At 37.0% G+C, this 13,796-nt stretch overlaps 4 protein-coding genes across 5 annotated transcripts; 2 read left to right on the plus strand and 2 right to left on the minus strand.

Moving 5' to 3' along the window:
- Positions 1-4: 4 nt before the first annotated feature.
- Positions 5-2,394, plus strand: AspRS-m (aspartyl-tRNA synthetase, mitochondrial). 2 transcript variants are annotated; one of them, XM_088037724.1, is made up of 7 exons: positions 5-189; positions 238-513; positions 564-932; positions 983-1,339; positions 1,390-1,698; positions 1,746-1,952; positions 2,000-2,394. In XM_088037724.1, exons 1-7 carry the CDS (start codon positions 121-123, stop codon positions 2,342-2,344), a joined length of 1,932 nt encoding a protein of 643 aa, XP_087893850.1. In that variant the 5' UTR covers positions 5-120; the 3' UTR covers positions 2,345-2,394. The 2 variants fall into 2 exon arrangements, with proteins under 2 accessions (XP_087893850.1, XP_087893851.1); XM_088037725.1 differs by lacking the exon at positions 5-189 and having other exon boundaries at positions 256-359; positions 410-513.
- Positions 2,395-2,537: 143 nt separating this feature from the next.
- On the minus strand, positions 2,538-4,522 carry Wdr82 (WD repeat domain 82). Its single transcript, XM_088037727.1, has 2 exons — positions 3,643-4,522; positions 2,538-3,596 (listed from the first exon to the last, which is right to left on the minus strand). Exons 1-2 carry the CDS (start codon positions 4,189-4,191, stop codon positions 3,195-3,197), a joined length of 951 nt encoding a protein of 316 aa, XP_087893853.1. The 5' UTR covers positions 4,192-4,522; the 3' UTR covers positions 2,538-3,194.
- Positions 4,523-4,628: 106 nt separating this feature from the next.
- On the plus strand, positions 4,629-8,845 carry AlaRS (alanine--tRNA ligase, cytoplasmic). Its single transcript, XM_088037723.1, has 5 exons — positions 4,629-5,011; positions 5,073-5,535; positions 5,586-6,085; positions 6,788-7,184; positions 7,234-8,845. Exons 2-5 carry the CDS (start codon positions 5,074-5,076, stop codon positions 8,770-8,772), a joined length of 2,898 nt encoding a protein of 965 aa, XP_087893849.1. The 5' UTR covers positions 4,629-5,011; position 5,073; the 3' UTR covers positions 8,773-8,845.
- On the minus strand, positions 8,806-10,132 carry LOC148174414 (mitochondrial ribosome-associated GTPase 2). The gene is made up of 3 exons (XM_088037726.1): positions 9,920-10,132; positions 9,395-9,880; positions 8,806-9,345 (listed from the first exon to the last, which is right to left on the minus strand). The coding sequence occupies exons 1-3, from the start codon at positions 10,034-10,036 to the stop codon at positions 8,836-8,838; spliced, it is 1,113 nt and encodes a 370-aa protein (XP_087893852.1). The 5' UTR covers positions 10,037-10,132; the 3' UTR covers positions 8,806-8,835.
- Between the last annotated feature and the right edge of the window lie 3,664 nt (positions 10,133-13,796).

Raw genomic sequence — 13,796 nt, forward strand, 5'->3', positions numbered from 1 at the left:
GGCATGCGCACAAACGTCAAATGTCAAATATATAACAAACGTCACCTGTCACTTTGCTGTCATTGTCATTTTAACCTCAGTTTAAAACATGAACCGGTCCAAAACTGAAAACAGGTGAAAATGTATAAAATCGTTAGAACTTCCCTCAGGATGAAGTTGAGTTTCCCGAAAAAACTGTTCGCTTTACAGGTGCTCATATATTCGTGGTTATATTTCTTCTATTTTTAATAATTTTAGCTGAAACCGAAATTTCTGCTGGAAGTCAATCCACGTCGCTTCTCTACGTTTAAAACAGAAAATGTGTACTTGGTAGACGAAGACGACAGTTCTAGCAGTAATGGGAGTAATAAAGTTAACAGGTATACTCAAAGAACTCACACTTGTGGAGAATTAAATAAAAATAACATAGGGGAAAGAGTAACATTATGTGGATGGCTGCAGTTTCAAAGAATGAATAAATTCGTGGTTTTGCGAGATGGTTATGGAGAGACACAACTCTTAGTATCTGATAAAGTAATCAAACACCACTGTTGACTGCACCATTCTTCTATTTTATCTTCCAGGACTCTAAAACCCAAGAAATCCTCAAGTCACTACCACTAGAAACAATCATTCAAGTTGTAGGCACTGTGGTATCACGTCCTGATAACATGAAAAACAAAAACCAAGCTACTGGTGATATTGAAATTTTTGTTGAAAATTTCACTGTCTTGAATAAATCAAAAGACAATCTACCATTTAATATAAGAGAGTTTCAAAAGGCGAAAGAACCTCTTCGTATGCAGTATCGCTACTTAGACTTGAGATTTCCGTTAATGCAACGCAATTTAAGAGTCCGTTCGGAGATGCTAATGAAAATGCGCGAATTTCTCGTCAATTATTCTGGTTTTGTTGATGTTGAGACACCCACTTTATTCAAAGCAACTCCTGGTGTTAGTACTATCGTTTATATCACTCAAAACCTCATTAAAATACTCTCTAGGGGGCCCAAGAATTCATCGTCCCGACGCGGTTCCCAGGCCAGTTCTACTCTCTGGTGCAAAGTCCCCAACAGTTCAAACAGATGCTGATGGCTGGAGCTATAGATAGGTATTTCCAAATAGCGAGATGTTACAGGGATGAAGGGGCGAGACCTGACCGACAACCGGAATTTACCCAATTAGATATTGAAATGTCTTTCACGAGTTTAGATGGCATCTTGCAGCTAACTGAAGAACTGTTGGGTTACTGTTGGCCACGTTTTCTGGATCCGCTGCCTAAAAAGTTTCCAAGAGTCACTTTTAAGGAGGCGTTGGAGTCTTATGGTTCTGATCAACCAGATGTCAGGTTTGATTTTAAGGTACTTATCAAAAATGTGTGTTAAAAGTGATGATGACACATCATTTGTAGTTGCAAAATTGCACTGATATTATAAAGTTGAATCCTAAGATGGTCGATGATGATGATTTCGGAGCGTATTGTGTAGTTTTTCCGAAAGAATATGCGAACTTAAGTAAAGTTATTCGCAACAGTATTACAGAACTAAGCAAGCAATATCCGTTGTCCAAACTGATTCAGTCTAAGATTTCAACACCCGAGGATTTTGTCGGAAAAATTGGAAAACTATTGACTGAGCCCGTGGCCGCGAAATTAAGTGGCTCTCTCAATTTAAACCACGACGTAGTTTTATTTTTAGCCTTCGGAAACAAAACACAGACTGTAAGTTTTCCAGAAAAAGTAACAAAAAAATCATAATCGCGCTTCAGCAAAACTTGTTGGGAAAAGTTCGTGTTGAATACGTCGATTATTTAGAAACCCTAGGAATCAACATTAAGAAAAAAGGAATGCATGCCCTTTGGGTCATCGATATGCCCTTATTCGAGCCTTCCGAAAACGGCCTTCAATCCGTCCACCACCCCTTCACGTCACCACATGCCGATGATGTCCACTTATTAGACACAGCTCCTTTGCAGGTTCTTTTCGTTTTACCCACATTATCAATTCTATTACTCTGTTTCAGGTCAGATCGCTGTCTTTTGATTTAGTTTTGAACGGCAACGAAGTCGGTGGTGGTTCAGTCCGAATACACGATCCAAATCTTCAAGAAAAAATGTTTGGAATGTTAAATATCGATAAGAGTCATATGCAGCATATTATTGATATGTTATCTTCCGGATGTCCTCCACATGGTGGTATTGCTTTGGGTCTTGACCGTCTGTTGTCCAAAATTTTGAACACCACCAGCATTCGAGATGTTATTGCGTTTCCCAAAACGTTTGAAGGGCGAGATCCATTGAGTGGGGCACCGTCCTCAATTCCGGAAGCTGATAAGAAGCTTTATAATATCAAGAGTATCTCTCGTTAAACGGGAATTAATATATTTTGTATTTTTAATAAAAGGTGCTTCTAGTTTTACGGAATGTTATTTTTGGATGTAATTTCATCCGGGCGAGCAGAAAAAACATTATGCAACTGATTGGTGTAGGAGATATTAAAAACTTATAACGTTATAAAACTATTTCATTCCTCTCCCAAGAAAAAGGTAAAAAGAACGAAAATTAGATTTAATTGTTAGGTTTTAATTAATAGCGAGGTGAAAGAACACAATTTTTTATGTAATAATTAATATAAAATAAAATCTATGTGTGCACATCAGTCTGGAAATATAGTAATATTAATTAATTATTAAAGAAAAGAGCCTATTCTATCACAAAAATCAAATACTGATAACTTGAAATGTATTAGAAACACAAGACCCTTAACACATGAATTGAAACGACAATGATTAAAACACTGTTTAATATTAATTTCTAGAATTATTATCACATTTACCACCAATTCTTTAAAACCGACTTGACAAGCCCTTTGATGAAAAAAATGCAGATTTTCATTATAAAAATAATTTATATAAATTTTATAAACGATACATAAAAACCTATAGAGGGAACAGCTATTTACAGACAAACTCGATTCGCCCCAAAAAGAACACACAGGTACACAAAATTCAATGTTTAAAAAACTCATTTTTCGATGTTACTGCAAAAAATTTAAGACGATAATAATCCAACATTACACCTTAGTTCCAAATTACTCAAAAATCACCGTAAAAAACTGGAAGGGAGCTAAAATGCAATGATCCTGCATTGAAACAATGGACGGTCTTAAACTTTTCCAGTTTTCATCAGTTTTGATAAACAGTCAATTGAGTGTGAAATTTACGTATCCTCGAGACTCGGAAGCCAAAACGCCATATTTGTGCAAGCAGATGCCAACATCATGTATTTGGGGTTGAATTGGACGCATTGAACGGGTCCAGGATGGTCGGCGTTTAGCACACAGACTTTATATCCAGTGTCTGCATTCCAAACGTGCACACGACCATCGGTAGAGCCGCTAAATATGAATTGAGAATCGGGACTGAAAGACGCCTCGATCGGAATTCCCTTGTTATTGAGGTGCCCTGTGAAAGTTTGAAGGGGCGTTCCATGGAAAGCATCAATCAGGCGGATAATTGAACCGTTTGTACTAATTAAGATTGTTTTACCGTCACGGGAGAACTTCAAGCCTGTCCAATCACACTCTTTTTCCTGAGTTAACTTGAATGTTACAAAAGGGCCCTAAAACAAACAATTAGAAAACTGAAGTTACAGAAGCACGTTTTACTTTATCAAATGAGCGCAGGTCATATAATTTGATGCTCTCTGAGTTAACTCCTGCGGCAAAAATAAGTCCCTCGGGATCATACGCAGCTACTGGTCTTCCAGATAAGTGCATTAAACCTTGACAATTGGGGGACCTCAAATCCCACAATCTCAACGTTTTATCCAAAGAACCCGACAAAAACGTGTCTTCAACTGGAGACAGACATAAAGACACAACTTTTTTCGTGTGTCCTGGGAAGTAACGAATGTACTTGTTATCATGCAGAGAGAGGTATCGAATGGTGTCATCCACTTTGGTTGAACTGTGGATGGCTGTGTTTTTCGCGTGTGTGAAATGTATCAAATCAACGCCATATTTTTTACTGTTCACGGTCCTAACTTGTGTTCCCTTTTCACAGTCGTAAATTACAATCTGATCGTCCTCACTGCATGATATGAGTGTCTCGCCGCTTGGGGAAAAGTCAATACTGTTTATTTTGTCCGTATTTTCACGGAACACTTTCGCTACGCGAAAACTCCTAACTACTTGGTCTACTAGTTTCATCTTCATTTGAGAGGCCGTTTTTGGGTCTTTTCCAAGCAACAATTTTGGAAATCAAAGGGAAAACGTAAACTGTTCCCAACCCAAACAAAGAAGATGGCGGAAGAAGGTTGGCAATGGCCAGATTGACAACTGCGTTCACAAATAGCAACTTTTGGTGCTCAAACACCCCATGAATTCACTTTTGATGCAAGGAAAACACGACACAATTATGTTCACTGATTTTAATGAAACTAAATAAAAACTACTTCATTTGTAACGTCTTATAAAACCAGAACACTGCGTTCAGATGGTGATTTGTCCAACACGGTTTTGTAGCCAACATTACAACACTAATGTCACCAGAAACCACTTGTCATGTTCAAACAATTTTAAAAACTTTTCTTTAAAAATATTTTGGTCTTTGTACCTTCCCGTAAACTAAATGAAACATGCAAAATCTGAAATTTATTTGAAATCACGTTCCATTACCAATCAATCTGAAACAAGAACGGACCTCGCCACCTTTGTACCGATAATTAGAACCAAATTCGTTTTTTATTTTCCAGGATAATAACTCGATCAATTGAACTATAAAATTACCATAAAGAAAGGCGTGGTGGTCTTAAAAGTTTGGTGAAAGTTCTACTCCAGTTTCGTCAGAAATGTCACCTACTCTAACCTCAAAACCTTCCTAGCGAAGAATTCCATGTGGCGGTGAATTGGTGCAATTACGAATCTGTGCATTTGTGGTGTTGCACAATAACGTGTTACATTGTGTGGACCAACAAACAAGTACAAAGTCTCGTGTTAAAATTGTCGATTTTGATAAACAGGCGAAAAAAAACAGGTTTGTGCCCATATGTTGTTATTTTATTGTACGTAAGACTAACAGTATTGAAAATTCACAGTATGGACACCTCAATGACTGCAAAGGAAGTCCGCTTAGCATACATAAACTTTTTTAAAGAGAAGAACCACGAATATGTCCATTCTTCCTCAACAATTCCACTGGATGACCCAACTCTTCTTTTTACCAATGCTGGGATGAATCAATTCAAACCCATTTTTTTGGGAACGGTGGATCCTAACAGCGACCTTTCTAAACTCACCAGAGCTGTTAATTCCCAGAAATGCATCCGTGCAGGTGGAAAACATAACGATCTGGATGACGTGGGAAAAGATGTCTATCATCACACTTTCTTTGAAATGATGGGCAACTGGTCATTTGGAGACTACTTCAAAAAGGAAATTTGTTCTTGGGCCTGGGAGCTCCTAACAAAACGGCTTCATTTACCGGGGGATCGCTTATACGTTACTTATTTTGGTGGAGACAAAGCTGCTGGTCTGGAACCTGATTCCGAGTGCAAGCAGGTAAAAACCTAAAATCCAGTAAAACCAATACAATAACTTGATAATTATAGATCTGGCTTGATCTTGGCGTCCCGGAATCCCACGTTATCCCTGGCAGCATGAAAGACAACTTCTGGGAAATGGGGGAGACAGGCCCTTGTGGCCCCTGTTCAGAACTGCATTTTGACAGGATCGGTGGTCGCGATGTACCGGAACTCGTCAATCAGGACGATCCTGATGTTCTGGAAATCTGGAATCTTGTGTTTATCCAGTTCAATCGGGAGAGCGATGGAAGCTTGAAACCTTTACCTAAAAAACACATTGACTGCGGTCTTGGCCTAGAACGATTAGTATCTGTCCTACAAAACAAAAGATCAAACTACGATACTGATCTATTTCTGCCCTTATTTGATGCAATTCAAAAGGGAACGGGCGCACCGCCGTATGGAGGGAAAATTGGGAGCGACGACAAAGACGGGATTGATATGGCTTATCGAGTTTTGGCTGACCATGCAAGGACGCTGACGATAGCGCTGTCGGATGGGGGAAACCCGGACAACACTGGGAGAGGGTAATGTCTTTAATTAGTACGCGAGGGGTTAAACTCCCTAAGAAATCAGGGAAAATCGCTAGGAAATCAAGGGAAGTCACTAAGAAATCAGGGGAAATCACAAAGAAATCAGTCGAGTGAAATTACTCGCAAAAAAATTAAAGAAAATTTTTAAGATGTCACAACCCGTGGACACAGCATTACTCCAATACTCTTGCAGAATCTTGCAGAACAAATTAAACAGAAATTCACAAATTATTAGGTACAGTAGAACCCCGATTATCCGAACCAGCTTCTCGAAAGTCGTAGTATTTTCCGAGTTGCAATTAAATAATTAATATAAAATGTGTATTTACACATGCATTTATTTTACTTGTAGAGGTACCTTCCACGAGCAGCTCGAATAATCGGAGTTCTACTGTATTAATGTAGTATAATGGAGAAGTATACAATTTTTTTAGCTCCTTGCAAAAACATACATTTTCGAAAACCCTTTAAAACTTAAAATATTTTTTTAAGAGTGAGGACACCTATAAAAAAAATAGTTGATTTTCTTATGTAATGTGATACCCTGAACACGATGGTGAACTTTTCTAACCCCCGCTTTAAAAGATATATGAAAACGCAAGATTATTACTTATTTCTATTAAAAAAATCTTTCTGATGAAGATAAATTTTAAAATTACAATAATCACGTAATAAAAAAACCTTTTAATTGAACAGATACGTATTGCGGAGGATTTTGAGGCGAGGTGTCCGATACGCCACTGAAAAACTCAACGCCAAGCCGGGATTCTTCTCAACTCTCGTCAACACGGTTGTTGAAATCCTGGGCGATACTTTCCCGGAAGTGAAAAAGGATCCCCAGAGCATCATTGATACCATTAACGAAGAAGAAGAGCAGTTCTTGAAGACGCTCTCAAGAGGAAGGAATCTGCTCCACCGGACCATCACAAAGTTGGGCGAATCCACGACTTTACCTGGAGACGTGGCTTGGCGTCTTTACGATACTTATGGCTTCCCGGTTGATTTAACACAGCTGATGGCAGAGGAAAAGGGACTCAGTGTTGACATGGCCGTTTATGAAGAGTCGAAGAAGCAAGCCCAGGTCGCCTCCCAAGTAATTAAATCTAACAAATAGACAATTTCTGACATAATTTTGTTTGCAGGGCAAAGGAACTGGCGTGGAAGACACCATAAACTTAGACGTGCACGCAATTACCGAACTTCAAAATTCCGGCATTCCCCCAACTGATGATTCGCCTAAATACAACTACACCGCCCCCAACAACATCAATGCTGACTACAAGTTCGAATCTTGCACCGCCACAGTGATAGCCCTCCGCTACAATAAACAATTCGTCGATCAAGTCCACGCAGGCCAAGAATGTGGGGTTCTTGTCGACAAAACAAATTTCTACGCTGAGCAAGGCGGCCAGATCCACGACACTGGTTACATCGTCAAAATCGGTGACGACAGCGTGGAATTTTCAGTGAAGAATGTTCAAGTCCGCGGTGGTTACGTCATCCACATTGGGAGTCTGGAAGGCACTCTTTGTAAAGGGGATAAAGTGGCGTTAACTCTAGACACGTCAAGAAGGCGGCTAGTTATGAACAACCATACCGGAACTCATGTTCTTAACTACGCTCTCAGAAAAGTTTTGGGGACGGAGGCCGACCAGAGGGGCTCTTTGGTGGCTCCTGATCGCTTGAGATTTGATTTTACGAATAAAGGAGCGATGACAGCTGAACAAGTCAAGAACGCCGAACTCAGTTCCCGAGAACTGATTTCTAGAAATGATGCTGTGTACGCGAAAGAGGCGAATTTGGGCGTTGCAAAAACGATAAGAGGTCTACGTGCTGTTTTTGAAGAAACGTACCCTGACCCCGTCAGGATAGTTTCCATCGGCATTCCTGTGGAGAAGTTAGAAACCGATCCTTTCGGCCCAGCCGGTGATGACACCTCCATTGAATTCTGCGGTGGTACTCATCTCAAGTATTCCGGACACATTGGAGACTTCGTCATTGCAAGTGAAGAAGCCATCGCTAAAGGAATCAGAAGAATTGTGGCTCTGACCGGTCCGGAAGCCACGAAAGCCTTGAAGAGAAACGAATTTTTGGAAAACTCGTTAAACGAGATCAAATCATTAGTCAACGAGGATAAAGACGGCTCCAAGTCGAAAGAACTTGTTAAAAAGATAATCGAGCTAACGGATGAAGTTTCACATGCCACAATCCCATACTGGAAAAAAGAAGAAATCAGAAACGCCTTAAAAGCGCTCAAGAAAAAATTAGATGATAAAGACCGCGCCGTGAAGGCCGCAATTGCGAACCAAGTGGTGGATCAAATTAAAGAGTTTGTTAAAACTAATCCGAATCTACCAGTTTTGGTTAAAGAGCTCAAAGCTTTCTCCAACACGAAGGCTTTGGATACTGCTTTGAAACAAGTTAGAAGTTTGAGTCCTTCAACTTCCGCTTTGTTTGTTACGGTTGATCCCGATGCAAACAAAATGTTTTGTTTGGCCTCCGTGCCTAAAGATGCCATAGAAAAAGGTCTGAAAGCCAACGAATGGGTACAAGCCGTTGCTACTAAACTAGGTGGTAAAGGAGGCGGAAAACCAGATTCCGCACAAGCTTCCGGAAACAACAGCGTGAAGGTAGATGAAATTCTCGATTTAGCAAAAAAGTTCGCCGAGGCTAAGCTATAATCAGTGTCATTTATAATAGTAAGGGTCACGGTTGTAAGTTATTCCCAATTTTTTATTAAATATTTACAATTGACTGTCTTGTGTGTTATTGTCGTACAAAATTCTAACTTCTTTCAATAGTTCTGTTATGTTTTGCCCCAGTTTTGCACTAATTGGTATAATTTTTAAATCCGTGAATTGTTTAAGACGTTCTAAATTGTTTTGTGATTCTGGTAAATCTATTTTATTACCTACAACTAATTGGGGCCGATCTAACAGATTTTTGTTGAATTGAGACAATTCAAATTGGAGGGTTTCTAAGAAGCGCCAAGGTTCTTCTTCAGACAAGTCTAATATGTATAATAGAGCGGCACACCTCTCCGCATGTTTTAAAAATTGTATTCCAAGACCTCTATTTTTATGAGAATCCGGTATAAGTCCGGGTAAATCAGCAACGGCGATTTGTACGTAGTCGTCGTATTGTACCATTCCAACGTAAGGTTTCAGTGTGGTGAAAGGATACGGGGCGACTTTAGGCCGCGCTCTTGAGACAGCACGCAGTAAAGTGCTTTTACCAGCATTTGGGTACCCAATCTGCAAATTATCGAGTCAATTTTACTTCCAATTTTGAAGAAAATGTTACCAATCCAACATGCGCCATCGTCCTAATTTCTAAAATGTACTCTAATTCCTCCCCAGTGGCTCCATATTCACATATTTCAGGCGCTTGTTCAGTGTCGCTGACAAAAAAATGATTTCCTCTTCCCCCAGCGCCGCCTCTCGCCGCCACAAACATGAGCCCCCCGCCTGCTAAATCCCCCACAACTTTGCCGTCCCCATTTCTCACCACTGTGCCCACAGGTACGTCAACAACGCAGTGTTCGGAACTTTTTCCATTGCAATCTTTGGTGCCCCCTTTTTCTCCATCGTTTGCTCGGATTACAGTAGGCACCTTTATCAAGTCTTTTGTACCTGAGGAAGCTTTGAATATAACATGGCCCCCATTACCGCCGTCTCCACCGTCTGGTCCAGCCTTGTCGTTGCTCCATAGATGTAGAAATGAGATGCAGCCATCGCCACCACGTCCTCCAATAGCTCGAAGTGATTTTAGGTCTATAAAATCTTGGATCTATTTGGATTTGCAGTGTTGTAAAGAATGTGGACTTACTGGTGTTTTTGAAGATTTTGGTTTTTTGCTTCGGAGAGGTTGAGGGACTTTTTGTTGAGAGAATTTACAAATACTTGAGGCGGATTTTAGGGTTATTCGAAAACGAGTTAAAAACATTCTTTGGAAGGCCGGAAATCACATTTAAAAAATGAGAGGTTAGAATGAAATATAGGAATCTGTAATTTTGTTAAAAATTTATGCGACTACAACGCCTCTAGCGCCTTGTTTTTTTTTTATCTAGATCAAGGTTACTACATTAATAGGTTTGCGACAAATTTTTAAACCAATAGGAGCATTCCTCTTGAACTGGCGCGAATACGTCACTTTTTAAATTTTGTTTTATTGACCAATCTTTTCATTACTTATATTATTTTAAACATCTAACACTGTGATATATCTTATATTCTTTCTTCTTTTAGACATTGTCACACCAAATGTTTTCAAGCCACATGCAAAGTGTAAAGGGTACATCCATATTTGAATAAAATTACATACTTTGTTGTAACCACACATCACATCGCGATCAATAACAATAATAATTGTTTACTTTTGCAAGAAAACTCCTTTTAAACATGCAAACTGCGTTTTCTTTTACGACAGTCGGAAAGAAGTATTAAACGATATTTTAGCGATTGTTTTGAAGTATTCGTTTTATTCTCTAAATAAACATAACGTAGTAAATGATGTAAATATTTATACTAAGAGACAGATGTTACTACTGAAATTGTATCAAAGTGGTTTTGAATACAAATAAAATTCTTAATAGACCATTGTTACTACGTGAAAGAAGTTAGAATACAAATCAAAAATTCATGAAACATATGGAAAATTCTCACTCGCACGTGCTATTTTCCTACACAGTCCATCTATAATAAATTAAGGACGTAGACTTTTCTTTTTTACATGCGGCGATAAGCGGAGAATCCGGGGGTCACTTTAAATTGTTCAAATTATTTATTTATAGACTTTGCAATTATTTATCAACATTTGCGTTGTTGAAAAACGAGCATTTTACATTATGTTGTTGTTTGCAATGTTGTGATAAATGATGATGTCATTGATAGTCTCACACATTATTCATTGACTTGACACGTGCGTTTTTTAAAGATGATATAATACCAGACCCAGTTTTTTACAGAAATTATTTTCCATAAGTAATAAATATATTTTTGTAGCTTACCTAAACTACCTCTGAAACTGGGTCATCGAATGTTGCCTTACTACGTTGTGTGACTAATCAGATAATGATTATAGCGAGCCCTTTGTTAGCCCTTACCTGTTCAATAAAACTAATAATATCCTCTTCGCCATCATTAATTTTAAATTCTAATAATATCGGAGGTCAAATGTAAAGGGGTTATAAATAATTTACGAAATCAGGATAGTCGATGTCTAAGCCTCGACTATCGTAATAAAAATAAAATGAAGCAGGAAGAATATCAAATAAACATCAAAATAAACAAATCCGTTGAACTGTTATTAAAAGGAATAACGTAAATTTAAGAAAAAGACTGTCACTGTCACTGACTTATAAATTTCTCGAGACGATTTTAAGTCCTATAAAAATTACTTTTTCCACAATTTATAGGTGGAAACAACGGATAAATTTGCCAATTTTAAATAGCCTGTGTTAAAAAGAAAAATTTATACTAATGCGCTGCTAAACGTTCTGCAATAATCTGTTGTTATTTCAAAATTAGAAATACCTACAATTTGACTATAAATAGGAATAAATTAATCAACAGACGCTATTTTTAGCTTACTACCACGTCGTCGTATTATTCGAACATGGATAATAAATATTTGCAGTATCTCTTTCTAACGATTTACAAGCAAATAACAAAAGAAAACGAAATGACCGATTAAAGGGTGATTATTTAATAATCGATAATTCAATAAGCTGATAACATTTAATTATTTATGGGAGTAAATGTATAACTACATCGATATCTTGTTGAAAATTGACCTACAATTATTATGTAGGTACAAATCTCAAACTTTAGATATTCACCGAGAGGGAAGAATATACGTGTATATTTACTACTTATGTAATATCGATTATTTTATTTTTGCATGGAAAGTTAAATATTCTCGTTAATATTAAAAGCACGCATGGGTTCGTCATTTCAATTTGCTTATGACAAATTGTCTTGCACACTCGTACCTAACATGAAATAGTGTATTACGGGACAAATGGTTGAAATTTTTTATTAGCCACGAGTCGCATATATTATTTTTTCTACGAATTTTTAAAATAAACTTCAACAAATTTTTTTGTAAGTATGTATTACTGCCAGTTTTTTTTATTTTTTTGAGATTGCAATCATCGCTTATTCTTTCACTTCTAAAAGTTTTCTCATTCTCAAATTCTCAACTTCTGCCATTTCCAGGTCTCAAATTCCCATCAAACACTCAGTAATTCTATTAGTTTTGAAGCCACGAAGATGTAGCACACAGATTTTATTATTCTTGGTGTTCTTATCAATTACAGCAATTTTCAAAAAATTACACAAAACTCGTCAGTTTTAAAATTAAAAAAAATAATTAAAATTTTCATATATTTGATAAACTAAAAATTTTGTCTATTTTATTGAACAGTCTGTAATTCTGTTAAATTTGGAGCGAAATTTACGAAACATAAGGATTTTATTACTTTTAGTGTCTTGATAATTTACTCCAATTTTCAAAAAATTACACAAAAAAAGGACAGTTTTTAAAAAAATTCGTTTTGATGATGAACTAAAAATTGAGACCATTTTATTAAACAGCCTGTAATTTTGTTAATTTTGGAACGACAATTTCGAAATTTGCGGACTTTATTATTATTAATGCCGTTAGAAATTACACCAATTTTCAAAAATTTTGATCATAGAATGCAGTTTTTAGACGGGTCAACAATATTTTTCAATTCAGACCTGTAAGTTGAGTAGTTTTGACACTAACGCAATCAAATATGAAGAGCTTACTGACTGTCTGCTCTAAATCTCAAGTTTTTTAAACAATAGAGACGGATTTTATAAAATTTTATTTTCAAGACGCCCTAAAAATTTCCAATTTCCAATTCGAACCTGTAACCTTAGTAGTTTTGACACTAGCGCAATGAAATTTGAAAAGCTTACTATCTCTGACTTGTTGACTGTCTGCCCTAAATATCAAGTTTTTTGAGCAACATAGACGGATTTTAGAAATTTTCATTTTCAAAACAAACCAAAAATTTTCAATATTTTTAATTCAGACCTGTAACTTCAGTAGTTTTGACACTAGCGCAATGAAATTTGGAGAGTCTTCTATCTTTGACTTACAGACTATTTGTTCTAATTCTCAAATAGTTTGAACAACGGAGACGGATTTTATAATTTTTTATCTGTAAGACGTCCCAAAAATTTGGTTATTATTTATTGACGTACGAGAAAATGTCACCCAGCTTTGGAGTCTGCCAAATTTATGAGAGTTTTCTTTGTTATCTATTATTTGTTAACAAACTTCCCGAGATTTCACGTAGCCTTGACTGGAATCTGCTAAATGTTTAAACAACGCGCTATTTAGTTTTTCACGTTATCTCCTAAATTGAAAAAGGAAACTTTCTCATCATTTTCCCTACAAGTTTTTTAATTTTCACATTTTAAAACTTCTAATATAACTACCTACTCTATCACAATAAGAGGAATTGTACGATTCGTTGATTAGTACAATCAATTAATAACCTTTAGCATTCAAGTTGCTACGGAAGATTAATTTTCATTGCTTTAATTGTAAAGTCTTAACGTGGCGTAAATATGTAATGCTGTCATGTTAATTTTTTATTTTTGACTTGTCAAATTGATCAATTGGATGGTAACATGGAATATTAAATTTAGCGTAAAATTTTTATTGTCTG

The sequence above is a fragment of the Gnatocerus cornutus genome, chromosome 5 (genome assembly GCF_029298725.1).
Source record: "Gnatocerus cornutus isolate USDA-ARS CGAHR chromosome 5, icGnaCorn1.1, whole genome shotgun sequence".
In the NCBI taxonomy this organism is placed as follows: Eukaryota; Metazoa; Arthropoda; class Insecta; order Coleoptera; family Tenebrionidae; genus Gnatocerus; species Gnatocerus cornutus.

Excerpts from the sequence above, each read along its gene's own strand:
- AspRS-m (XM_088037724.1), top strand. The coding sequence starts at position 121 with ATGTATAAAATCGTTAGAACTTCCCTCAGGATGAAGTTGAGTTTCCCG. Across the intron at positions 1,340-1,389 it reads ATGTCAGGTTTGATTTTAAG|TTGCAAAATTGCACTGATAT; the intron begins GTACTTATCAAA and ends CATCATTTGTAG. Across the intron at positions 1,699-1,745 it reads TCGGAAACAAAACACAGACT|CAAAACTTGTTGGGAAAAGT; the intron begins GTAAGTTTTCCA and ends ATCGCGCTTCAG.
- Wdr82 (XM_088037727.1), bottom strand. The coding sequence starts at position 4,191 with ATGAAGATGAAACTAGTAGACCAAGTAGTTAGGAGTTTTCGCGTAGCG. Across the intron at positions 3,597-3,642 it reads ACCTGCGCTCATTTGATAAA|GGCCCTTTTGTAACATTCAA; the intron begins GTAAAACGTGCT and ends TGTTTGTTTTAG.
- AlaRS (XM_088037723.1), top strand. The coding sequence starts at position 5,074 with ATGGACACCTCAATGACTGCAAAGGAAGTCCGCTTAGCATACATAAAC. Across the intron at positions 6,086-6,787 it reads CCGGACAACACTGGGAGAGG|ATACGTATTGCGGAGGATTT; the intron begins GTAATGTCTTTA and ends TTAATTGAACAG. Across the intron at positions 7,185-7,233 it reads AAGCCCAGGTCGCCTCCCAA|GGCAAAGGAACTGGCGTGGA; the intron begins GTAATTAAATCT and ends TTTTGTTTGCAG.
- LOC148174414 (XM_088037726.1), bottom strand. The coding sequence starts at position 10,036 with ATGTTTTTAACTCGTTTTCGAATAACCCTAAAATCCGCCTCAAGTATT. Across the intron at positions 9,881-9,919 it reads CAAAATCTTCAAAAACACCA|ATCCAAGATTTTATAGACCT; the intron begins GTAAGTCCACAT and ends AAATCCAAATAG. Across the intron at positions 9,346-9,394 it reads CGATGGCGCATGTTGGATTG|ATTGGGTACCCAAATGCTGG; the intron begins GTAACATTTTCT and ends GATAATTTGCAG.